The sequence below is a fragment of the Trypanosoma conorhini genome, assembly GCF_003719485.1.
Source record: "Trypanosoma conorhini strain 025E chromosome Unknown Tco_14.4_contig_00002, whole genome shotgun sequence".
Taxonomy (NCBI): Eukaryota; Euglenozoa; class Kinetoplastea; order Trypanosomatida; family Trypanosomatidae; genus Trypanosoma; species Trypanosoma conorhini.
The window spans coordinates 13,609-37,147 of NW_021704088.1; the positions used below are offsets into that span (position 1 = coordinate 13,609).

The following is a 23,539-nucleotide window of genomic DNA, read 5'->3' on the forward strand; positions in this document are numbered from 1 at the left end:
AAGAGCAACAACAAAAAGAAACACAACAACAACGGCGTTGGTGGAGAAGAGAGCGCCGCCGCATGCGACAGTGCAAAATATATATATATATAAACAATCCAAGGCCTCGGCCCTACGCCAACGCCTCCGCGAAACGCTGGTGTCGCGTTACTTCACAAAGAGACGCCGACGTGACACCTTCAGCAGGCGCAAGATGTCCACGAGATGTCGCAGCACCACCATCGACGCGTAGGAGAGAAACAGAAGAAGCGACACGAGTTGGATGTCTAGCAGCGTGATGGAGTCGCCAGCTACGGGGCGCACCCTCCGCAGCATGGAGGCGAGGAACGAGGGAACCATGCCGAGTTGCGCCGTCTCGTGCACGTACTCCACCAGCTTCTGCGCAGACACGGTGAATGCAAGCGTCAGAAGGGCAGCAAGCGGGAGGATCGCAACGGCGACGCTCGCGTGGACGTGACAACGCCGACCCCACGACGCCACGGCCACCACCAGCGCCATGGATGCGCCGAGGAGAAAGAGCGCCGTGCCCGCCGCCGCCACCGCCATGTGCTGTCAAATTTGTCGTGTCCTCCTGGCGCCTAGCACTAATTTTGCCGCTCCTCCCTTTGCTTTTCTTTTCCCGCCGCCCCAACCGCCCACGTCTCTTTCAGCCCCTCCCAGCACCACCGCCACCGCCACCGAACCTCACGGAGGGGCACAGAGGCAGCAAAGGCAGAGGAAAAGAGAGAGAGTTTGCGGGTTTGGGCGGCGACAGCAACAACAAGAAAAAAAAAAGCTCAGCAGAACGGCGTTCCACCCGCGGCGATGGAGAGCCTCGCGAGAGGAGAGGCGGAAAGTCGCACCACGCCGCCGCGTTTATCTCCGCCGGGCCCCCGGTTTTAATTCTCTTCGGCACCCACAGTCACGGCCCTCAGCTGAGCGAGGCCCGCGAGCGCAGCGTCAGCTCCACCAGTTCGCCCTTCTTCTCACGAATGTGATGCTGCAGCAGGAGGTTCGCCTCGCGTATCAGGCGCACGGCGGAGCGGAGTGTGAAGAACTTCACCGACTTGTTTTCGGCCGGGTTCGCGCTCTTCACGCGCCGCAGCAACTCCTCCGGGTTACTCGCCGCAACCGCCGCGGGGTCCTTGAAGCCCGCCGCCCACAACGCCCGCGCCCGTGCCGGCTGCAGGCCGCGTAGCTCCATCAGCGGCACAATATCCGGCTTCACCCCGAAGCCGAGCCGCTTCACGTAGGACGCGAGCACGGCCTCGAGCGAAAACCACTCCATGGCCCGGCAGAAGCTGGTGATGGAGCTGCTAAACATGGAGGCACTGCGCATGAGGCTCTGCAGCTGCCCCCGGTTGCACTGATAGCGCTCCTCCACAACTGACATCGGCACCTCGCTGAGGAGGTCGGCAAGCATCAGGGCGACAAAAAAGCGCCGCGTGGCAAACGTTCTGCTGGCGTTGCCTCCGTACGGGTCCCCCAGCCCCATGGCTCGCTGGTGCACGAAGAACTCGTCGACGCCCACCATGTGGGCAATACGCTGACGATTTTCGCCCATCTGCGAGAGCACGTCGCGGTACGCCGACCAGTTACAGTCGCCAATCTCCCGCAGCGGCGTTAAAAAGTAGCACAGGTGAAGATCATCTGCCAGAATCAGCCCCGTACGCTGCAGATTTTCCAGTTCCTCGCGCACCAGCAGGGCCTCCTCCACGCTGAAGCACGACCGCACGGAACAGGCGCCAAACGGAGTCGCAGACAACGAAACCTCCTCCTCGGCGCTCGCGCCAGGCCGCTGCGTGGCGGCCGCACAGTCACCCTCGTCCGGCCCCGGTCGCGACGAAACACGCTGCACCAAGCCACTCCGAATCAGCTGGTCCATGGTCGACTGCAGAATTCCGTCCAACGCCACCGGCAACGGCTTTGAGGCGACGTCGTAAACCGCGTCGAAGGGTCCAGTTGCATGGTGGCAGAGGAGGTTTCCCATCCACGCTTGGGCGTTGGCGGGCGATCGTATGACGCCCACCGACACACACTCTAACAGGGCCCTTTCAAACAGACTTGCCTGGAGCAGCATTTGACTCGCGCACACCTCCACCTCCTTCCGCATCAACTCCTGCCCCCGCTGGCAGTCTCTGCGGGAGAGGAGGAGAAATGACTCGCCAAACTCGTCCAGGCCGGCGCGACCGGCACGTCCACACATCTGCAAATAGCGGGATTTTGTCAAAAAGTCACGTCCCACGTAGGGAGTCTTGAAGATAACGCGTCGTGCCGGTAAATTAACTCCAGCTGCCAACGTGGACGTGCAACAGAGAACGTTGATGTGACGCTGGCGATACGCCCGCTCAATTAACTCGCGCTCCTCCCCAAGTAAGCCGCCGTGGTGAAACGCAACCCCGTGGGGGAGAAGCTGGCCAAGCAGGTTGGCATCGTTCCCGAAGGAGCTAAGCTCTGTCTGCAGGGCTCCAAGCGTCATCTCACTTGCAGGAAGAAATCCACTCTTCATGCCCTTGCGGTGCTGGGCAATGAGACGTGCGGTGTCAACGCATTGCTGACGACTCGCGCAAAAGATCAACACCGACCCCTCTTGTATCTCCGTCGCTAGAAGCAGCAACTGCTCCCGCTCCGTCGCGTAGCCGGCCGCCAGCAGATTTCGCTCATTCCGCTCCCCATCCTCCATCACCATGCCGTCCACGACGGCGTACTGCCGCAGCGGGATTGGGCGGTACTGTCCCAAGTAGCAGGCGGCGCGTAGCCACGTCGCAATACTTGGCAGGTTTGGGATGGTGGCACTCATCCCAATAAGCTGCACGGCATGCGACAAGCAAAGCAGTTTAGACAAAAACAGTTCCAGCGTCGCACCACGGTGAGACTCCCCAAGCATGTGCAGCTCATCCACGACCACGGCCCCCAGCTCCTCCGTCAAACCCTCCTCCAGCATGTGGTTAAGCAGCGAATTTGCCTTCTCAATGGTGCAAACAAACACAGTGGTGCGCTTCGGCAGGGGCAGCCTGCCTTGTGTGCCGTAGTGGCCGTCGACGGCAAAGCCCAACGCGTCGCCAAAGGGGCGCAGGCCTTCCGCCTTCTCCTCCGCCAACGAAACAAAGGGAAGGACAAAGAAGCATGACTTTTGTCGATTCAGCAGACATCGCAGCAGCGATATCTCCGCCACCAGGGTTTTGCCACCACTCGTCGGCAAACTGTACACCAAACTCCCACCGCCACGCACGTCGTCCCGCATCAAAACTTCGTGCTGCCACGGATACAGTTGCTTGATGCCTCGCCTATTCGTAAAGAAGTGTTGTGCGCTCTGAGGAAGATCGTAAAAGACGCCGCCACCGCCGCCGTCCTTCGTCTGTGCCGAGCCGACGATGGTGGTTGGTGGGGAAACCACCGCCGGCGCATCGCCGTTACTGTGAAACAGCACAACATCCGCGGGATCCGGACGCACATTTGTCTCCCCCTCCTCGGCCTCGCCGCCTTCCAAGGTCGCCTGGGAAAAAATAAACGGCGGTGTGCTGGCACCCGCCGCCGTTTTGCTGGGCGTGAATGGAAGATCCGTGGAGAGTCGCTGATCTTCCTCCACCTCCCGCTGGAGTTCCTCCTCGTTTTCAAACAGAAGCGTGTCCATCGCCGCCCCATTGGCCTGCGTCTCGCGTAGCTGCGGAGCCGCCGTGGCCGGTGGAAAAGACGGCGCCTGCGGCAGTGCAGCCGTCACCGGAGGCGCGTCTTGCGGCCACGGCTCAACGCGGGGGCGTTTGTGTGCGGCCGTCGCCTTCGATGCGGCGGGGCGGCCGTCCTCCGCCGTCTCCGCGCGGGGAGCCACCGCGCCCGGCACGTCGTGCGCCTCCGCCGCCCTCCGCGGGGCCTGAAACCCCCCACGACACACGAACGTCCGCCGCATTGCCTGCGAGTCGGTGGCGCCGGGAGGCCCGCGATGCGCCCCGCCTGCTATCCTCTCTCCCTCGCTCTCTCTCTCTCTCTCTCTCTGTGTGTGTGTTTCTCTCCCTCTCGCTCACGCGCGCCCTATCTCGCTCAGCAGCAGCATGAGGTGTGAACGGCGCGGGGAGGGGCGGGAGGCAAACGCCACACGCTCGTCCCCCCGCTTCGCTGCCAGGAAAAGGCGCCAAGTGGCAAAAGACACGACCCACCACCGCCACCACCGCACACACACACACACGCGCGCGCGCAGGGGAGCAGAGGGTGGAGGAGTAAAGACCAAAGAAAAAAAAAGAACAAGTGACGTCGAGTGCAAAAGAGATGCGGCACGCAGGCAAAACAAACGAAGAAAAAAAAAACAAGGCGAGACGGGGGTGGGGTGGGGTGGGGGGTTTGTGCCTCTCACACACGCACACGCGCTCAGCCCTAAGGTCGCCGAAACCAAAGGAGTGCCAGGCAGCACACACGTTAATTTGCATCTGGTGTCGCGCTTCAGACGCGCCGCCCGGACGGCGCCTCGCAGCACGCCCCACGAGACAGAGAGAGAGAGAGCGAGAGGGAGAGAGAACCACGCGCACGCAAGAACGGGCAGAGATGTCTTTAGCAGCCCCACCACATATCCGTCCTCGCATCACGAATGGAGGCACAACAGAGAAGAAGATGCGCCCACAGCCAGCACACAAATCCCTACTGCCTACGCCCAATCCAAGAAGAGAGGAAAAAGAAATAAGTGGACTTCCAGTAGAGGCGAAAACAGCACACTGACACACGGGAAAAGGAAAAAATAAAAATAAAAATAAAAAGGAAAAGGAGCGACAACACAAAAAAAACGAAGAGAAAAGCTCGCTGGTACAAAACTTAGGGGGCACATTCCCGCACATGCGTCTCAGAAACGCTCCGAAAGAAGCGAATTCAACGACCAAAGAGAGCGAAGAGAAGCACATCGAATACCGTCCTCACGGGCCCATGACTTCCTCATGTTCCTTCTCCACTCTCCTCTTTTGTGTTTCCAGCTGCTCCGCTGCCCGCTGGGGGAGTTCGTCGTCCGGTAGAGTTTCACTGCAGCCAAGCGGCCTCTTCCGCCGTGCCCCCCGCGAGCTTTCGACAGAGGCTTCGTGTGCATTGCCGCCGCCGTGCGGTGGGGACTTCTTCTCTACGTCTTTGTTCGCGGCGGGAGGGAGGCCAATCTCCCACAATTCCTCGTCCGTCAACTTCTCTGCAATCGCCAGCGCATCGCTTGTAATCCGCGCCGCAGTGGGCAAGTCCCTTGGCAGGCAGTGTGCGCATATAAAGCGTACAATAGGTGCGGCACTTCGCTTGCCGGTGTACACGAAGCGCTCCCCGTTCCCGTCGTACGCAGCCGTCGTCGGCACCGTCTGCTGGTGCGGCGTCTCTGGCCAGTCCTCCGCCGGGAGATCGTTGTCGTCGATGTTGCAGGCGAGGTAGCTAAAGGGCCGTGCCACGCCGCAGGCCTCGGAGGCCTTCCAGACGACGCCTACAAGGTGGTCCATCATCATGAGAACCGCGGGGCACACCGCACAACGGCTGCTCCAGAAGACGCAGACTGCGCCGCCCGCCTCCTTCCGCTTTAGCCGCCGAAACGTGCTCGTCACGGCGCAGAGTCCGTGGCTCAGCGTGATGCCGTGCGTCGGCTCGAGGCGGTCATCGTCGGGCGGTGCCGCGCCTTGGAGGGCCTTCGCAACACTACCCTCCGCCACACCACGGAGGAACGCCTCCACGGCCGCCGCCTGCTCGCTGTTGCCCAGCAGGCCGGGGTTGAGGTCCAGGACAAAGGCGCGGTCGTCGTACATCTCTAGCAGAAGCAGACTTGGGGTTCGCCCGTAAACGGCAGTGCACTTCTGCAGCTTCGCGATGCCAGCCTCCGTGGTGAAGCAGACACGTGGGGCGCGCTGCAGGGAGAGCAGCAGGTCGTTTGGTTTTAGAGGCTTTTCCTCCTTCGCCCCCGCACTGCTTGCGGCGACCAGCCTTGCGCACGCATCGTCGATGCAACGGCACACGGCGGCCAGCTTCGCTGGGGCCGTCGCTGCCGCCAGGGCAAGGCAGCGCTTGCCGTTCAGCTCCTCACACATGCTTTGCGTGAACTCCGGCCAGGCATCGTCGCTGCGTGCGTCACTAACCTCGTGCGATGCCGCGGCACTTGTCATTCGCCTTCAATGCGTTTTTTTTTCTTCTTCTTCTTTTGAGGTTTTTTTTCTTTTTTATTTCTTTCCGCCGTTTTCCCTAAAGTTTTAAGTTTTTGTTTTTTGTTTGTTTGCCTGTTTGTTTCCCGCCTTCTTCCGCCCCCGCCCCCGCAACGTTGGGCGCAACGGGGCCCACAGGCCACAGCAGACGCGACACCGCGAGCCAAGAAGGAAAGCGAAAAGGAAAAACAAAAACAAAAAGAAACAAAAGAGGTGTAGAGATGAAGCGGGAGAGCAAGCAGGCCAGAGAAAAGAACAAGACAGAGAGCGGGGAGTGGGCAGAGAAGGAATGTGGCCAACCGAAAAATTACTACTTAGCACCGTTTCACCGGCACGCACGAAACATAGCAACGGGGAGAAACTGGCAGGGAAACGCCAGCCAGAGGGCGCGCGTCAGAGCGGCTTGCGAGCTGCCGACTCCTGACGGCGCAGCAACTCCATCTTAAAGGTCTCATACAGGGGAAAATACACCGCCATATTAGTTGTAACCCACAGCACGCGGGTGCATCCTCCGCGGAAAAAGAAAGCGACGCCACCGAGGCGATACGTGTCCCGCACCACGCTGCGTATTGTCGCAGATGGGTTGTCTGCGGTGGCCACCACCACACGGGTCCGAATTGTGTCCAGTGGCACCGTTAACGTAGATGCCATAAGGCCACTAAAGCCACCTGTCAGAAAGGTACGCAAAAAATGATGAACGTACCAACGAAGACGCGGCTGCCCCTCAGGCTCACCCTCAAGTTGATGCTGCGGTTGCAAACGCTTCGCCCATGGCCGCAAGCTCTCATAGAAAACCCACTGAATGACACTGTAAGGAATGTCATGCAGTAGTGTTTGCGCCCTTACCAGTCGAGAGCAGGCAAAAAGCCCTTGGCGGAAAATCTGCCGTATTGCGGCCGCGGTATTCGGCACAACGGTGGCTTGAATGCGCATTTTCGCCGTCTCCATAGGGACACGCGCGACGCAGCTCGCCAGCTCGGCGGCGCACGCGGCAACGAGGGTATGCGCCAGGAATGAACTGCGTGGGTCGTTGCTGACGCCCGCCGGACTCAACGTGTCGCGCACCGCGTTGTACGTGGTCATGTAGATGGCCTGGTACGGCACGTAAAAAACCAGCTTCAGGGGCAAGCCGCCGTACACGTGGCGGGGGCCCCACTTGCCGGCGAACTCACGCCAGATATACAGCAAGCTTTTGGAATTCGAGCACTGCAACCGACATTTTACGGTGTCCAGGGGGTGGAGGAAGGACTTCGTGAGCACGCTGGCCGCAGTCGAGGCCAGTGCCACGGAGGAGGCGTGCAGGCTGCCTGTCGGGGACGACGGCTGCGGCGCCTCCTGCTGCCCCGCCCCGCCCATGAGTAGAGGTCAAGCGATCGCCAAGCGCCGCCTTGGGAAAACCTACACAAACACAAACACAAACACACACAGAAGGAGAGAGAGAGCAGAGCGGATCAGGAGCGCACATGTCAAGAGCACGGACAGCAAAGAGAAGTAAAACAGGCACACGCACACACACACACACCGAGAGACACACAGACGACAAAAAAAAAAGGTGGGGGAGAAAACAGAGGACACAACTTACGCTCGCACGCCATGGAATTTGGCGCTGGCGGAGGCAAACGTCATTGACGCTACACATTCGTCTCGTCCATGCGCTTCCGCATCTTCTCCATCTCTTCCGTGCGCCGCACACTGTCCTGCGTGATGCGCTGAAACCGGGAGCCGCCGCCAAACTGCGACGCCATCATGGCGGCAAACTGCCGAAATGTCATTTGCGAGAAGGCAGCCGCGGGGTCCAGCTCATTTTTGGGCGGCGCAGGCTCCTTCAACTCACCGGCCTCATCAAAGTCCTCGGGACGGTACACACGCACTCGGCTGCCACGCACCTCCCGCACCTTCGCCTCCTTCTGCGCACGCTCGTTCTCGTCGTTGAACATCCGCAGCATCTCGGCCTCCTCCTGACGGCGGTACTCCTCGACCTCCGCCGCAAGCTGCGCCCGCGCAGGGTCCGCGTGGCCGAAGTTGCCTTCCCGCTGATCGATCTCCATCGCGGTGGGGGTGTTGCGATAGCGGGTGGAGTAGTCGGGGGCCGGCTCGGGGTTGGTCGCCTGGGTGAAGGCCATGCTGAGGTACGCCACCGCGTTGGCGCCAATGTTCTCCACGTCTCTGCGAGTAATAATATCGCGGAAGAAGGCAATACACATCACCACGCTGCACCCGGTGAGCATTGCCACGCCAAACACGTAAGTGAACTTCTGCCGGTGTCCCTGACGCCGCAGGTCAATCTCGTGGTCAATCGCGTGCCGGGCGTTGTCAACGTACTGGCGGTAATACTGCCGGGATTTCTTGCGATGCAGTGAGGAGTCAATGTACTCCAACAACACCTCCGCCGCAATGACCGTCTCTTGCTGCAGCGCATTCGCGCGCTCGCCGTAGACCTTCGCCCAGCGCTCCTCCAGCTGCGTGGAGGTCAGTGTCGGCAGCTCGGACTCCTTGATGCCCAGCACCTTCGCGGCGGCGGTGGCGTCCATCCACTTCTCCACCTCTTCCACGGTAAGGTGGTCGTCTGGAGTCGTGTTCTGCTTTCGCTCCAGCGGCCCCGTGGCCTTCCGAAAGGCGTAGTTGGCGTAAACCGGGTCCCACGGCTGGTTCGACGCCCCCGGCCCCTTCGGCAGGTCCTTTGAAGTGTACTTGCCCGGACTGTACATGTCCGCCAGCCTAAAGAAACTGCGCAGCCCACTCGGCTTCTTGGGCGCGGCGTTGAACGCCGCTTGGCGCCTCTGCCCTTGCGGCGGCGACGCCAGCAACGACGACGGCTGAAGCGCCGCGGTGCAGAGAGCGGCGCGCCCCACGGCCTGCATGCGGCGCATTACCCCCACGCTGCTTCCCTTCCACTCGTTCGGCCCCAACACACACAGACGCACGTGCACGCTGACTTCTCCAGACTACGCACCGCGGTGCAGGGCAGCGGGAGCGAAAAAAAAAAACGCACACACACCCACACAAACACAAAAGGGGAAGCAAAGGCAAAATAGTAATGGCGGAGGAGAGACAGCACGAAAAGGAAAGCCCAAAAGTAAAGACAAATGAGTAAAAGTGCCGTATTTTTCGTTTAGGCAAGAAAAAAGATATATTTTTTTCTTCCTGCGCAGCTGAGCAGCAGACAAAAACAAATCAGTCACGGCATTACAGACCATCACAGGCGCACACACACCGTTTGGCCTCCATTTTTTTTTGCCCCCATGTTTAACGTTCTCCGCTCATCGCCTTCACTTTCTTTCCCCCTCTGCGGCGGTGGCGGTGGTGTTGCGCGCCTCCGCCTTGCACCCCGCGCGACTACTTGGCCTCGCCTCTCCCACCACCACCACAAGCAGCAGCGCAGGCAGGGAGGGGGAAACGGTGTTGCTCCGCAGAATGCGGGAGGCGGGGCTTACTTCCCAAAAATGAGGTTCCTCAGTTTTGAGAAGAAGCCGGTGTTGTCGTTGTCGTCGTCCTGCACCACCTGCTCCTCCGTGATGGCGTTCGTGCCGTTCACCGCGAGCCGCTTCACCATGTAGGTGTCCTCCAGCTGGTACCCGAGCCTCCCGTAGTACCGCCGCACCCCGACGCCTGCAATCACCGCCACACTGCCAAATCCGCGCGCCGCGGCAATGCGCTCTGCCTCCCGCATCAGCTGCGTGCCCACGCCCATGTGCTGCGCCTCACTGCCAGAGTTGGGACGAGACACCGCCACCAGCCGCCCATACGTGTGCAACTCGCGGATGAGCGCACAGCCCTCGAGCGCCCCAAAGAGGGAATTGTCTGCCCCGCTGTTGTCACGCAGCCGCAGCCGCAGGTGTCCATACAGCGTCGACCGCTCCGGATCCTCCACCGATATGTAGAACTCGGTCCCCTCGCTTGCACGAAATTCATCTACGAAGAGGCTTGTGTGCTCGCGATCGACGGGTCGCCCCTTGCACTCGCGCTCACGAATATCCCTGCAGCGAATCCCCTGCGCCTTCATCTCCGCCTCGATCACCTGCCGCAGGTTGCACCGCCGCTCACCCCCCATGATGTACGTCGTGGGGATGTCGCGGACAACGCGATTTAGACGAATGCGATGCGGGCACTGTTCCATGATGTACACAAGGAGCTTCACCATCCAGGCACCGCCGTCCAGCTCCGCGTAGGGCTTGTAGAGGCCTTTGCGGTACCACTCCTCAATTTTGGTGTACGGCACCGTCGCCGTGGGGTACACCTTCCACTGATCCACCTGAAAGTTCTCGTTGTCGGGGGAGAAAAGGTACTCGAACATTTCACGGTCCTTTGCGTAGCTGCTTCCGGGCAGGTCCGGCATCCAGTGAGCATCCACCTTAAACCCCGCGTCGAGCAGGCGCTTGATCGCCACGATGGTTTTGGCGGTCGGGCACTCACGGTTAACCACGTTGAGGATGTCGTCGTCGAGGTGCTGCACCCCAAGCTGCACACGCGTGACGCCAAGCGTGCGAAAGCGACGCAGCTCGGACGCGTTGATGTAATCCGGGCGCGTCTCCACCGTCACTCCAATGACGCGGCAGCGGGCCTCCTCGTTCAGCGTGATTTCCTCCTGCAGACTCTGCATGGGCCGCAGCGGCGCGGAGTCGTAGTACGTGTTGGCGGCGTAAAAACATCCGGCCATAAACTCCTCGGCGTACTTCTTTGGGTAGAAGGAGAAGGTCCCGCCGAGAATAATGAGCTCAATCTTGTCCACCACGTGGCCGTTGTTTTCCAGCGCGCTCGCCCGGTCGTAGAACTGCGAGACGGGGTCCCAACCGTTGCGGTACCCGCGCAGCACACCTGGCTCCTTCAGCAGGTACGAGCGCGCAACGCCTGGCTGGTTCGGGCAGTAGTGACAGTCCTTCGGGCACGAAAACTGCCCCGGTCCCATGAAGACGGTCACCACCAGCACGCCGCTGTGCGACTTGCCGCGTTTCCGCACCAGCAGCTCCTCCAGCACCGGCGACTCCTGGAGTTCCCCGGCCCGCACTAGCTGCCGATACGCCGCCGTCAGCTCCGACTTCCGCGCGGTGTCTTTAAAACCAAAGAGGCGGGACGCCTTGACGCGCAGGTGCTCCAGCTGACTCTTGCTCTTCGCCGCGCCCCCCACCTTCTGCGCCAGCGCCCGCACGGACTCCAGCAGCGCGCGGCGACGCTCCTCCGGCAGGTCGCCAAAGTCCTCGTGCCCCTGCACCAACTCCTCGACGTCGGCCGCCTCATCGGGCGCCTCGTAGGGCCCCAGCTGGTGATTAAACCCCGCCTCCATCGACCGCCCCGCGAATCGGGCCTCCTTCAGCGAGTGGTGCAGGTTGGGTTGCGGGGCCGTCTCCTGCAGTTGCTCCTCCTGACGCAGTGTCGCTTCGCCTCCGCCCGCCATCGCGCTTCCCTCCTCCCTAGGACGCTTGGACGCCATCCGCCCCGCTGCGCTACTTCTTTCTTTTTTTTTGGGGGGGGGTTGGTTTGTGTTTGCGTGTGTGTGTGTGTGTGCGGCTCGCTTCTCTCCTCTCCGCCTGTGGCACGGAGAAACCCCAGGCACGCCGTCAGCCCAACGCGGCTTAAGGAGAGCACGGGAGAACCGACACGGAAGAGAAGCGGAAGTTGCAAAGCCCGATAATCGACCAGTTGGTATGGGGCACAGGATGCAGCTATATATATACATATACATAGTTTCGTTGATAAAGATGAATAGATATATATATATATATATATCTTTATATATGTTTAGCTTTCCAGCAAGACACACATACACACACACGCAGAGAGTGAAAGACAAAACAGCGGGGTGGGGCAAAGCGACGGCCATCATCCACCGATTCTCCCCTGCATGTCCACGGCTCCCTCAAGTGTGTTCTTGTCAATGCGTGTCCCACGCTTCGTCCAGAGCGGGGCCGCAAACTCATACTGCTCCTCAAGCAGGCGCGGCTCAGCGTCAAGTAAATCTCGCGACTTGCGTTTTCGTACGAGTTTCGTCATGTAAAGTTGCATGCGACCAGGTGGCTCACTGCTCACAATGTGGCGGAACAGCTCTCGCTCGCCGGCGATGAGGGCGGCCTTTGCACATCCCATGCGAACGGCCGCGGAAGCCTCCGGAAGAAGTCGCTCAATCGTCGCGGCGATGTCCGGATCGCCGAGCTGCGCCAGGTACTGCACATGCATTCCAAGGCGCTCTGCGACGGTGTACTCCGGGTTAGGAATCTCCCGCGTCGCCGGGTACAGCTTGGCCGGCTCAGGCACCTGCGCCGCAGCCTCCAGTTCCGACAGGCGCCGCCGCATCCCACGCACGCCCAGAAAGTTGGGCAGCTGCTTCGCCCACTGCATGACGTACACGAGCGCCATCACCGCGTCGACGGGGATGTCGGCGGCGAACTCCGTCTGGAAGAGACGGTTGAAGCGGCGCACCAACTGACCCCCGCCGCACATGCGTTCGTTGTCGGGCCACACCACACGAACGAAAACGGGGATGTGCATCTTGGGGACCACCTGAGAGTCTTTCCACATGAACTGAAACGCCTCGGGGTCCTGCGGAGGCAGCTTCACCTCCGCAGACAGCTGCACCTGCACAAACAAGAGCGCCTTGGAGAAAACGCAGCGGTAGAGCGAGGTCGCCACCCCAGGGCCCTCAATCGTTGGGGTCATGTGCTCGGCATGGGGGTCCACCACCGTCCGCAGGTGCGGAATCGCAAAGAGAAACGGGCAGAGGTCGAGGTGCTCCATAAGCCGCTCGGGGTCGTCGTGTTCGCCGAGGAAAAACTCCTGCTGGTTAGGGAACTCTCGAATAGGGGCAAAGGCGAACTGCTCATTACGCGCGTCGTAGGACATGTAACGAAGAATATCCCCTTCAGTGGAAGGCAAACGCTGAAGCTCCAACATGCGCTGGGCGGTTCGAAAGCGTTCCTCAAAGCCCTCGTGGTGCCAGTCTCGATGAAGGGTGGAGATGGACGCAAACTCCGCCAGGACGCGGCGCACGGCGGCGGCCGTCCCCTTCACAGGAAGCCACATTGCAGGTGGAAAGTCGTCGCTCAACTGAATGTAAACTACCGGCGTCGCTTGCAAGGGATCCACGTACAGCTTGGCGGGACGCGTCCCCACGGAGGTTGGGATCTGCACACGCTCAGGGAAGGCATACGTGCTGCAGAAGTGCACATATTCTTTGCGTGCGTTTCCCAGGCACAGCAGCGTCCGCTGCTCATGCGTGTAGGTGGCGGTGCTGGGAAACACGTAGGGGCCAACACCGTAGTCCGCCTCGTTCAGTAGGTCAAACGGTAGCCAGAGGTACGGGTCCACGCCCTCCTCCTCTCCGCCGTCCTCACCCTTGTCGTTGTGGTTGCTGTTACTACTACTTGCCCTCGTTGCCGTCGGTTCCCCGCCCCAGGCCCCCGGAGTGGCGGCGTGGTGCTGCGAAGCCACATCGCTGGCCAGGGCCGTGGCGTCCATCTCATCCTCGCAGTGGCGTCTGTAGTACAAGTCCTCGCAGAGGCCGTAAAACCACGCCGGCGGCTCGTTCCCGCTGGCGGCGGCAAAGGCCGTCCACAGCCGCCCCGCCCGGTGCGCGCGCGCCACGGGCCCATCCGTCTCCGCCTCCGCCTCCGCCTCCCGCGGCGCGGGGTCGACGTTCGGCGACTGCGGGTCGTATCGCGCCGGCGGCTCCACGACGTCCATCGTCGCGTACGTGCGGGCGGCGTCGGGGAGCGGCACCGTCGCCGGGGGCTCCAGCAGAGACGAGAGAAACGGCGAACTCCACTCGACGGCGTCCGGCGGCGGAGGCGCGGGGGCCAACGCGTTGCCCTCGCCACCCACTTGCCGCCCCGCAAGGAGGCGGTGGGAGCGGCAGAGCAGTGGGGCCGCCCTCAGCGCCGCGGTCCGCATTCAACGCTTCACTGCCTCCCCACCCCACCCACCCACCCGCCACAAACACACACAGCAGAGACACGTATGTAGAGAATTACGCAGCAGCAGCAACCGACGCAGACAAAACAAAAAGGCAGCAAAAAAAATTATATATATTCTAAAGAATAAGAATAAAAAAAAAAGAGGCGATCACGCGGTGACACACAACCTTGCCAAGTAATTCTCCAACGCCATCAGCTGCGAGTAGAGGAGGAACACCTGACTCTTCTCGAAGGACAAGTAGCAGTCAATGGAAAGACAACCCCTCGACCCATCTCCGTGCAAGGCCGTAGAAGCAGCGGCAGCGAGCTGGTGGGGAATGGCAAAATGCATGTCCTCCATGTCTCGCTCTTCCCCCGCCAAGAAGTTTGCTCCGCCCGCCTCCCCGCAGGATGCAATGCAGCGTCGACACGCGGTCTCCAGTAATCGCAACTCTTGCTCAACCCTGCGCCGGCGCCCCACCACGCGCACAGCCGATGCCCTGCGATTACGCAAGCAACCACCACAGACAGGTGGGTCTGGCGGACGCGTCTCCGAGCACGCCTCGAGACACACGGCGCACAGCGTCCGATGGCAATGCGCGTCCAGGGTCCTCTGCCTGGGGCGGCACGCCAGAGCGGCCAGTGGCAACGAGGCACCGCCGTGGTCTGTGTCAGCGTCCGTGTCGTCCCCCACCACGATGGGATGCTCACGCGGGGTCCGTGGTGTTTTTTTGCCCGAACGCGGGAGTGTTGCCACGCCAAGCCCAAAGTAGCTCTGACATGAGCGCCGTCTTGGCATAAGCGCGTACCAGCGCGCAAAGCTCACGCCAATGAGGTAAAACATACGATCCAGCGTGGGAATGATGTGGCGCTTGATGTAGTACTCGTGGTCAACGCGCAGGCTTTCCCTCAAACTCAGCAGACGCTGCGGGTGCACCACCTGATCACGCAATCGCAGAGACGCCTGTGGCTGAACCACAATGTACGGCATGCGTTCGCCCCAGTACGGCGTGCGTGTGATGTCCTTCTCTATCAACTGCATGGCAAGATGCGCCCCGGGTGGCAGGTGCGCCTCGTCACGGTACCGCCCCAGCTTCACCGCCTTTCTAAAGATGCAGTCGGCCGGATTGCACCCCCCACGCTGCAGTTTGCCCACCTCCTCGTAGAATCGCGTACGCAGCACGTCGGTAGAGGCACCGGCAAAAAGGAGCTGAAGCATGCGTTCCGCCAGACGGGAGGTGGCAGGGCATTGATCCCTGCGCACGGTCTCAATACCCCTCGCAAGGAACTCGGGCTGCTTTTGATCCGGCTTGAAGTATGCGTAACCCGCGTAGCGCTTCTTCACAAGCAAGAGACAGGGAAAAAGCACCTTCTCAAACTGCAGCTGAATCGGTGCGGGGTTGATGCGACTCACCTCCCTCGCCATCTGCTCACCAAGCAGAAAGGCCTCCTCCTTTGTTCTGCCAGGCAACCGCACAAAGAGCGAGTCGGTGTCTCCGTACACCACCTCCGCGTTCCAGCTCGGGTGGCCGTTGATAAGTCGCATTGCCCGCTCCAGTGTCTGGCGTGCAAGCATGACTGTGGCATCGGCGACATCCACGCACGGCATTCGCCCCGTAAAGGAGGCCGCCGTGTACCCGTAAGTCGTGTTAGCGAGCAGTTTAATGGCCGTCTGCTGCTGTTGCAGGACGCGCTGCATGTGCTTGTCCTCGCACGGCTGCGCCACATGCCTCAGAGCCGCCAGCACCTGAAGCCGTGTGTCAAGCAGGGCCTGCAGCATTTGCGGGAGCACCCCTCTGCGTATCTCTGGGGACAAAAACATGCAACCATTTGGCGCAACTGTCACCCGGTGTGCGGCGAGTAACGCGTCATCCTCCGCGAGGAGCCGCAGTAGGAGAGGGTCGGCTTGCCTGTACGACGCCAACACCCCCAAGCGGCCGCGGCGGCACTTGGACACCCTTCCAAGGCAGGTCGAGTAGCACAGGTTGTACGCAATCACAATGCTGGGATACAGGCTTCGGAAGTCCAGCACAACGACGGGGTCGTCCTTGTAGAAGCCACTGCGTGGCTGCATAATCAGCGGCATGCTCACAAGGCGCGGCTGACGGTGCACCTCCTCAGGCGAGGGCGACAGCATCGCGTAGCCGAGGGGTCGTGCCATGCGGTGCAGCGTCGCCTCGACGCGGTACTGGCTCCCGCGTGTGAGCACCTCGTAAAAGAGGATGCCGTACATCCGCGCGAACTCCATAGTGCGGGTGTAAAAGTCCAGATGCCGCGCAACCCGGTGCGGAGTCACAACGCGTGTGAGAAGAACAGAAAGCGCCACACGCCGCATATCGGCACTCCTGCCGGTGTACATTTCTGCCAGGGCGACGTCCGTGAAGTACGGCAGGCTGCGGCGAAAAAGCTTTTGATGCACCATCTGCAAGGTGTGCGAGGGAAGCCGCAGCTCCTTGCGCAGCTGCCTGCCGAGGTCAACCACAACGCGCCCCGCAACACGCACGCCGCCGCCAAAGCGCCTTGAGAGACGCCGGATCATGTCGGCCGTGCCGAGCTGTGAGGCGGCCGCCGCCGATGCCCCGGCGGTCTCCGGCGCAGCGACGCCCTCGCCGTCTCCCGCTGACGACGACGAGGAGGAGGAGGAGGAACTCAACCACAACTCATCGTCGGCACTCGCGGCATCGCCCACTGCATCCCGCTCGTCACCCGCCTCGCCCGTGGCATCGCCCACGCCGTGGATTGCGAGCCGGGCGACGTCGCGCGCGAGGGAACGCCGCAGCACGAGGCGGTAGCGTAACGCCAGCAGGCCCACGCCGTACTTGCACCCCTCCCATGAGAGAAGAATGTCGGGGTCGTAGGAGCACAGCTCCCGCCGCACGCGCTGCAGCAGGTGCAACTCCGAGGGGAGCGGAACCACGTCGACGACGCCACTAAAAGGCTGCTGTAGACAATTCATGGCCATCGTCGCTGGGCACACACAAAAGATCCGCACACCGATGAACTCGGCGGAAGAGTTGGTGCGTCCAAGCGCCACAGCCAAAAGCTCATCCTGCACTACATTCTGCGTGCCAGGCTGGCGGTGCACGAGCACCTCCACACACATGACACGAAGCTCGCAGGTCGTATACGTGCCCCGCCCTAGCGAGCGTGAGGCGTTGGATGATGGGTGTGGCTGCCACTTGGGGGCTTTGGCGGCCGACGCACGTTGATGGCTGGGCGACACCCACGGCGATGGCGCCACATGCGAGAGCAGCGGCACCGACGGCCGTGCTGGAAGCGCTCCCACGGTTGCTCTGGGCATTCCTCCCCGTGTTGACGCCGCAGCAGGAGCGTGGCTACTGCTAGCAGTACTGGAAGGTGTGGCGAGAGGCCAGCTGGCGGCCGACACAGCAATACTATGATGCTGCTGGTCATACGTCCATCGAAAATTGCGAGCGATGTCGCCCATGAAGTGGCACGGGCGTAAGCAGAAAGACGCCTCCCTGCACTCCTGCAGGAGGGCGACTTGACGGGGGCTGACACACTCCAGCGACGCGGAGGGCGGCTCCACGTTGCCACCGGCCTCAGAGGCAACCGGCGGAGAGGCCACGGCGTGGACGATGGCCGTCGCGGGCGGGGAGGAGCCCACGCAGCTGAGGAGCAGCGACAACTGCGACTGGGCCGCCTGCTGCGCAACGCTTGAAACGGAGCGTCGCAGCGGAGCCGGCGTGCAATTTCCGCCGTGCGTCGACGGACGTGAGAGGGAGAGCGGCGGCGCGAATTCACGCCTCTCCGCCGCCGCGCCACACGACGACGGTGACGAAAACAGCGACGACGAGGACGACGGCGGTGACGTCAAGAGCTCCGCATCCTCCTCCACGACGCCCGCCCCCACCGCGCCGGTGGCAGGAGGCGCAGCAAGTGCCGCCGGGAGGGCCACGGGCTCCCCGCTCCGTGCCGGTGAAATCTCCGAAAGGCGCTGCTCCGAGACGTGATAATTGTAGCGGCAGAGCAGCGCGGGGCTCTTGCAGGCACTATACTCGTGGTACACCGCAACGCGCACGGCCTGCTTCAAGACATCAATGGGGTTGTCATCCTCCACATCTCCCAGTAGCAGCTCCTCCTCCGCCGCAGCCGCACTGCCGGCGTCAGGCGCCCGCCGCGCCAGCCACCGCCCACTCCTTTCAAGCGCCTCCTGCGCGTCGGCGAGGTGCGTCTCGCGCAGCGTCATGTACCACCGCAGCCGCACCGTCTGCGCGTCCATCGCGGTTATTTTGGCCACCGATGGCGCGGGCGAGGCGCCGCCGTCGACGGGCACGCCAACCACGGCGACGGAATCCCCAACCACGAGTGAGGCGTCAGCGGCTACAGGAGCTGCCCGCATACGATCGCCCCCCTCGCTGGAGTGCGACGAGCGCTCCCCCGCGTCTCGCCCCGCCTCCCCCACGGACGGCACCGAAACCAAGAAGGCGGAGGAAGCAGCAGAAGAAGAAGAAGCCAAAGACGAGGTTGAAACCGACAGCGCAAGGCATGCCGCTTCCGCACTCTCCCCGTGCATCTCCTCCATGAGCTGCAACGTAAGGTGGCCGCTTAATTTCCCGGCGGACGGGGAAAAAGCCGTGTGGGTTTCTACCCCATCCCGCGGGGTTGAGGAAATGTGAGAGGGGGACTCCGCCTTGGCCGTGTTGGCCCTGGCACGCAGGTGCATCAGCGCCCGTTGGCGCATCACTCGCACGGCGGAGTCACTATTCTGCACATCACTCGCGGTGCAGCTGCGATCTGCAATGTCAAGCCCCGCCCCGCATCGCAGGGCGTCGTCGACGCCGTGCTCGGCAAAGTACTCTCGCATGCTGCGCCGCACAGAGAGAAGGTTCTCCCCCGTCTCCGCAGGACACTCCCGCCGCCGCAGGACAGACGCCTTCACATCAATCTCCAACTCGGCGCGTGTGAGGCGCAATGGCTCTCCTCTCGGCATCACCGCAGTGACGCGCAGGTTTGTCTGCAGCTGCGTGGGTTGTACGTCCTTCGGCACGGGCGTGCGCGCGGTGCAGCTGGGGATGCAAAACGGTGCCATCCCCTTCATGCCGTAATCCACCATAAACTGGAAGTGGTAGGGGGTGTGTGCGTCGTACGTCTGCCACCGCCGCCCTCCCACCTCCGTCGTCTGGCGGAGCAGCCGCAGAAGACTGCCCACCAGCTGGGGGTCAATCACGCTGACCTTGAAGAATGTCTTGTGCCTCGCATGGTAGCCGTAAAAGGGCAGACGCCGCACTACCTCCACGTGGTGCAGCAGCTGCGGCGGCGGCGCTGCCGTTGGGGCGGAGGGCTTCAGGAGCCGTATCGCCACCGCCTCCAGCTGCGCGCCGAACTGCATCGCCGAGACCCCGGGGTCATGCCGCAGCACCATGAAGTATGGGTACACGCCGTGGACGTGTGCGCAGACGCTGCGCTGCTGGAGAGCCTCCGGTCCACCTCCGCCCTCCCGCCTTGTGTGGACGTAGCCGAATAAATGCAGCAGCGGGCAGCGGGCCGACACGCGATGAAACAACGGGCTCATCTGCGAGTCGCCGAGCGCGGGCTCGGGATTCGCCACGGAGTGCTCCACCGACACCACGTGTAGATGCATGCGTGGTCCGCAGCCCCGGAGGCATTCGCCGCCTTCCCTGATTTACCCCGAGCAACAAAGTACAACAAAGGCGAGGGGAAAAACGGAAGCTCAGGGGCCCGGAAAAAAGCAACAACAGGAAGTGAGTAAAACAAACGGGGTAAAAGAAAAAAGAACGAAGGGGAAGAAAGGAAAAAAAAACTTCCATTCCGTTTTTTTTCGTTTTTGCTTTCTGTTGCTGCGAGGTCCACGCTGGAAGCTGCACGGCTTCACTTCAATGGCGCCTCTCTGCGGGAGGGGGCCATTCACCTCCCCCCGCCGGCAGACACGCCTCCCACGCCTCCTCAGAGCTCAGAGCTGACGGAGCGCTGCGCATCACTGGCCTCGGCGGTGCATACGACGCAGCCGTCAAAGCCCACCTCCATCTGACTGCTCAGCCCCAGGCCCTGCAGCTCTCGTGTCAGTTCGTCGTGGTTCAGGAGGTGTGACATGCCAACAAAGTACGTTTTACCGGCCTGAATCCTGCGCGCAGCTGCGATGGAGGCATCGACGCTGAGGTGGGAAAAGTAGGTTCTGTGCGACAGCATGTCCAGCAGAAGAACTTCTACGGATGTCGAACCTGGCACGCCCAACAACTCCTTTGCCTGGGTCAGGTCTGTAAAAAACTTGTCCTCCAATTCGCTCATGTCAGAAACATACAGCAGGAGACGGGGCTTCTCTCCAGAGAGGTGCATTGGTAGTAGAAAGGCATTCGCAAGGTAATTCCCGCCGTGTGGCACGGCAATGGGCACGATAGGCCAGGAAGCCATCACGGCCTCGCCATTGCCATTAGGTGGGGTGCGGTCACGAATGCTCAGCAGGAGCTTCTGCAGTGGCGTAAACACGTGCCAGGCGAGGGAGGCGACAAAGCCTGTCTTCTTCTGCCGCCACTCCCCAACCTTCGGGGGGCCATCCTTTGGGAAGAGGTACGGATACACACGGCGCATGGAGGCCTCCGTGCGTTCGTCGGCGAAGACGTTAAGGGAGGTGTCGGGTCGGTTGAACTCCCGCAGGTCGTCAAGGCCAAACGCGGCGTCCGCGTGGTCGTGCGTGAGGAGGACCGCGCTGAGGTCCGACACCCCGACGGCGGGGAACACCTTCAGCGCCGCCTCGCGGAAGGTTTTGCCGCAGTCGATGAGGACGTTGTGCAGCGAGCCGTCCGCCGGGTGTCGCAGCTGAACGAGGAAGGAGACGTTTAGCCGGTGATTTTTGCTCCGCCGTGGGTCGCGGTGCGCCTCGGCGCAGTTGCCGCAGGGCGTGGGGCCGGTGATGCAGCCCAGCGCAGGGGTGGCGCCACTCGAGCCGGAGCCAACAATGACGCCGCGCAGAAACCCCATTTCTACCGGCGCGCAGGCCGTCTCTGCAGTATGCATCCGCCCTCACCGCGTTGGCCGCCGCCGCTTCCCTGGGTTCTTCGCCTTATGCCTCGCGGGGGCGAAGAGAGAAGAAAAAAAAAACGAAAAATGGCAAAGAAAAAAAAGGTAAGTGTGTGTGTGTGAAAGAGGGGGAGGGAGGGGCAACAAACCAACACGCGCGTGAGGTTCCGCGCAACAGACAGTCACACGCCACCGGTGGATGCATCACGCGTCAGCCAGCGCACCGTGCGCAGATCAATAAGGGGGGAAAAACAGAGTGAGCTGCGCACATTGGCAAGGGCGTCGGGTCGCTGGCTTTCCAGTTGTCAGAGGTGGTGGGCAGCAGGGGTCGGCGTCCGGGCAATAGTGAGAAACGCCCTGCAACAACACAGTGCGGCATCCATCCTCTGCCCCTTATTGAGCGGCGCGAAGTATCCCTGCTGCGGCTCCGCCGGCTTCCCGCCCTTTTGCCGTGGCGTTGGTTGCATGTACAGCTCCACCGTTGCATGCACCACACCACCGTCGTGCTGCCAGGCAGCGTTGGCGTCGCGTCTGTTCTCGTGCAGCTCGCTCCGCACCGCGAGGGCAGAGGCAGTGGAGACGGGGCGCATGTACTGAATGCTCACGTGCGTCACAGCACCCGCGGCCCCAGAGCGGCGGAGAAAATGTGCCTTGCAGGCGGCGAGAAAAAGCGCCAGGCACAGCCCGCCGTGAAGGGTCCCGTGGCTGTTGCAGCACCACGCACCGAAGTGCGCAGGTGGCAGAAGGAACCAGCAGACATCGGCGTCGGCGTCGTCGCTGGGGCGCCGCTCCTCCTGCGGCGCTCCACGTTCGGGAAGCAGCGCCACGCCGCCCAGCCGCAGCTGCGCCTCCAGCAGGTCTGAGGTGCCTGGCGGAGTCAAGCGACTCGCGCGGCCGCCGCCACCCCCGTTGACTGGCATCCGCAACGTGGTGCTCGCTGTGCTGCCGGGCAGGTGCGAGGCGCAGGAAGGGAGGAGCGGCAAGAAAAAAGAAAGAAAGAGAGAAGAAAAAAAAAAGGAGAAATAAGTCATGCATGCATCGAATAAAAAACCAAACGCCTCCCCACCCACCAAAATATATATATATATATAGAGAGAGAGAGAGAGTTTCTTCGCTTGTCGTTGCTGACACCTGCGTCTTATTCCCGCGGCCAAGGCGCTCTCACAGCCGCAGGACTTTGAGCGGCACCCGCGTCTCCACCTCCACGTGCGGCGAGACGCTGAAGAGCCCAAAGAGGATCGAGTAGCGCGGCACGTTGAACTCGCGGGTGTCAATCGGGCAGCGCACCACGAGCTCCGGCCCCTCCAGCGCCTTGCTGCACCGCACCGGGCGTGTCTCCCCGCAGAGCTGCAGCGAGCCCTCGAGGTGCTCCTGCGTCTCGCGCTCAACCTCGTAGAGGATGCGGGGGAAGCGAGGGGCGTCGAGGGTGTAGCTGCGCACCCGCCGCGAGAGCCGCTCCACCTCTGAGAAGTTCAAGAGGAGCCGCTCAAACTTGCGCCGGTCCACCTCGCACTGCGGGAGCAGGGAGTCGGCCTCCACCACCACGCGCCGCAGCGAGCGGCCCGCCGGGTCAACGTCGTACGCAAACCGCTCCACGCGGAACCGCAGGGCGCGGCCAATGTAGCGGCCCAGCAGCCCTGCGGGGAGCGTGTAAACGTACATGTCAACGTCACGTAGCTCCTTGCTGCTCGTGACGCGCCGCTCAGAGGCGCCCCAGCCCAGCATGAAGCCTCACCCCCGCTACCTGCACAACCACAATGAAGCCAGTTCTACGTCTATCTATTAAAAAAACACACACACACACACGTATGTGCGTGTGATGTGGTGAAAGGAACCACTGGCCTTCCTTTTTATTTGGCCCGGGCGCAAAGCACACAAGGACACAAAAATAAAGTAAAAAAAAAAGGAAGGAGCGTGGTTCAATACATCTCCTCACAAGCCAGTGTGGCCCCGTCAACTCCACCGTGACGACAACGACAGAAGAAGAGGCAAAAAAAAAAGTTGCACGCATGCGCCGTTGCGCCACTGTTACAAATATGCTCGACAAGCAAAGCGCGGCCTCTTGTATGATACATCGCCTACAGAGTGCAAAGGGGATGTGTTTGCCCCTTCGACGTGGCTTCCATGAGCTGTGACGCTTCTAGCGTCCCTCTAGCATACATAACGGCAGCGGCGGAGCCGAATCCCGGCACGTCATTATCTGCCTCTCCGCCTCCGCGGGGGTGTGCGTTGCCGTTGCACGTCCACACACACACACACACGCATGCGAATACACACAAATCAAACAAAAGCACCAACAACAGCAACAGACAAAAAAAAAAGGACACCATCCAACCGCAATGCGAATGCAAACATGGATGGGTAAAAAGGGAAATCCTTTTTATTCTTCTTAATATATATATATATATAACTGTGCGTGTGCGTATAGTGTGTACAAGTGAGTGGTGGCCACTCCCGTGCGCCCTTCACTTCTTTCTCTGCGTCGCTTACTTTAGTCATTCTCTATTTATTTCGCCGCTCGTGTGCCTTCATGCA

At 61.5% G+C, this 23,539-nt stretch overlaps 11 protein-coding genes across 11 annotated transcripts, besides 18 other annotated features; all 11 read right to left on the bottom strand.

Moving 5' to 3' along the window:
- Positions 1 to 33: part of a microsatellite that runs on past the window's edge.
- Positions 34 to 147: 114 nt separating this feature from the next.
- Tco025E_00143 (uncharacterized protein) lies at positions 148 to 546 on the bottom strand (the record flags this gene model as incomplete). Its single annotated transcript, XM_029367092.1, has 1 exon — positions 148 to 546. One exon carries the CDS (start codon positions 544 to 546, stop codon positions 148 to 150), a length of 399 nt encoding a protein of 132 aa, XP_029232788.1.
- Positions 547 to 910: 364 nt separating this feature from the next.
- Tco025E_00144 (putative RNA helicase) lies at positions 911 to 3,886 on the bottom strand (the record flags this gene model as incomplete). Its single annotated transcript, XM_029367093.1, has 1 exon — positions 911 to 3,886. One exon carries the CDS (start codon positions 3,884 to 3,886, stop codon positions 911 to 913), a length of 2,976 nt encoding a protein of 991 aa, XP_029232789.1.
- Positions 3,887 to 3,938: 52 nt separating this feature from the next.
- Positions 3,939 to 3,972: a microsatellite.
- A 150-nt stretch (positions 3,973 to 4,122) lies between these two features.
- Positions 4,123 to 4,162: a microsatellite.
- A 292-nt stretch (positions 4,163 to 4,454) lies between these two features.
- Positions 4,455 to 4,488: a microsatellite.
- Positions 4,489 to 4,692: 204 nt separating this feature from the next.
- Positions 4,693 to 4,733: a sequence feature (A-rich).
- A 144-nt stretch (positions 4,734 to 4,877) lies between these two features.
- Positions 4,878 to 6,086, bottom strand: Tco025E_00145 (uncharacterized protein; the record flags this gene model as incomplete). Its single annotated transcript, XM_029367094.1, has 1 exon — positions 4,878 to 6,086. The coding sequence occupies one exon, from the start codon at positions 6,084 to 6,086 to the stop codon at positions 4,878 to 4,880; it is 1,209 nt and encodes a 402-aa protein (XP_029232790.1).
- Positions 6,087 to 6,177: 91 nt separating this feature from the next.
- Positions 6,178 to 6,207: a microsatellite.
- Positions 6,208 to 6,290: 83 nt separating this feature from the next.
- Positions 6,291 to 6,335: a sequence feature (A-rich).
- A 180-nt stretch (positions 6,336 to 6,515) lies between these two features.
- On the bottom strand, positions 6,516 to 7,478 carry Tco025E_00146 (mitochondrial carrier protein; the record flags this gene model as incomplete). The annotated part of the gene is made up of 1 exon (XM_029367095.1): positions 6,516 to 7,478. The coding sequence occupies one exon, from the start codon at positions 7,476 to 7,478 to the stop codon at positions 6,516 to 6,518; it is 963 nt and encodes a 320-aa protein (XP_029232791.1).
- Positions 7,479 to 7,522: 44 nt separating this feature from the next.
- Positions 7,523 to 7,549: a microsatellite.
- A 74-nt stretch (positions 7,550 to 7,623) lies between these two features.
- Positions 7,624 to 7,664: a microsatellite.
- Positions 7,665 to 7,753: 89 nt separating this feature from the next.
- Tco025E_00147 (uncharacterized protein) lies at positions 7,754 to 8,992 on the bottom strand (the record flags this gene model as incomplete). Its single annotated transcript, XM_029367096.1, has 1 exon — positions 7,754 to 8,992. The coding sequence occupies one exon, from the start codon at positions 8,990 to 8,992 to the stop codon at positions 7,754 to 7,756; it is 1,239 nt and encodes a 412-aa protein (XP_029232792.1).
- Positions 8,993 to 9,108: 116 nt separating this feature from the next.
- Positions 9,109 to 9,133: a microsatellite.
- A 419-nt stretch (positions 9,134 to 9,552) lies between these two features.
- Positions 9,553 to 11,550, bottom strand: Tco025E_00148 (acetyltransferase-like protein; the record flags this gene model as incomplete). The annotated part of the gene is made up of 1 exon (XM_029367097.1): positions 9,553 to 11,550. One exon carries the CDS (start codon positions 11,548 to 11,550, stop codon positions 9,553 to 9,555), a length of 1,998 nt encoding a protein of 665 aa, XP_029232793.1.
- Positions 11,551 to 11,595: 45 nt separating this feature from the next.
- Positions 11,596 to 11,624: a microsatellite.
- Positions 11,625 to 11,783: 159 nt separating this feature from the next.
- Positions 11,784 to 11,856: a microsatellite.
- An 83-nt stretch (positions 11,857 to 11,939) lies between these two features.
- On the bottom strand, positions 11,940 to 14,003 carry Tco025E_00149 (uncharacterized protein; the record flags this gene model as incomplete). Its single annotated transcript, XM_029367098.1, has 1 exon — positions 11,940 to 14,003. The coding sequence occupies one exon, from the start codon at positions 14,001 to 14,003 to the stop codon at positions 11,940 to 11,942; it is 2,064 nt and encodes a 687-aa protein (XP_029232794.1).
- A 14-nt stretch (positions 14,004 to 14,017) lies between these two features.
- Positions 14,018 to 14,056: a microsatellite.
- A 118-nt stretch (positions 14,057 to 14,174) lies between these two features.
- On the bottom strand, positions 14,175 to 19,610 carry Tco025E_00150 (putative DNA polymerase zeta catalytic subunit; the record flags this gene model as incomplete). Its single annotated transcript, XM_029367099.1, has 1 exon — positions 14,175 to 19,610. One exon carries the CDS (start codon positions 19,608 to 19,610, stop codon positions 14,175 to 14,177), a length of 5,436 nt encoding a protein of 1,811 aa, XP_029232795.1.
- Positions 19,611 to 19,752: 142 nt separating this feature from the next.
- Positions 19,753 to 19,790: a sequence feature (A-rich).
- A 143-nt stretch (positions 19,791 to 19,933) lies between these two features.
- On the bottom strand, positions 19,934 to 21,001 carry Tco025E_00151 (PhnP protein; the record flags this gene model as incomplete). Its single annotated transcript, XM_029367100.1, has 1 exon — positions 19,934 to 21,001. One exon carries the CDS (start codon positions 20,999 to 21,001, stop codon positions 19,934 to 19,936), a length of 1,068 nt encoding a protein of 355 aa, XP_029232796.1.
- A 308-nt stretch (positions 21,002 to 21,309) lies between these two features.
- Positions 21,310 to 21,924, bottom strand: Tco025E_00152 (uncharacterized protein; the record flags this gene model as incomplete). Its single annotated transcript, XM_029367101.1, has 1 exon — positions 21,310 to 21,924. The coding sequence occupies one exon, from the start codon at positions 21,922 to 21,924 to the stop codon at positions 21,310 to 21,312; it is 615 nt and encodes a 204-aa protein (XP_029232797.1).
- Positions 21,925 to 21,985: 61 nt separating this feature from the next.
- Positions 21,986 to 22,030: a sequence feature (GA-rich).
- A 48-nt stretch (positions 22,031 to 22,078) lies between these two features.
- Positions 22,079 to 22,095: a microsatellite.
- Positions 22,096 to 22,165: 70 nt separating this feature from the next.
- Tco025E_00153 (uncharacterized protein) lies at positions 22,166 to 22,729 on the bottom strand (the record flags this gene model as incomplete). Its single annotated transcript, XM_029367102.1, has 1 exon — positions 22,166 to 22,729. One exon carries the CDS (start codon positions 22,727 to 22,729, stop codon positions 22,166 to 22,168), a length of 564 nt encoding a protein of 187 aa, XP_029232798.1.
- A 519-nt stretch (positions 22,730 to 23,248) lies between these two features.
- Positions 23,249 to 23,316: a microsatellite.
- An 80-nt stretch (positions 23,317 to 23,396) lies between these two features.
- Positions 23,397 to 23,413: a microsatellite.
- The last annotated feature ends 126 nt before the right edge of the window (positions 23,414 to 23,539 follow it).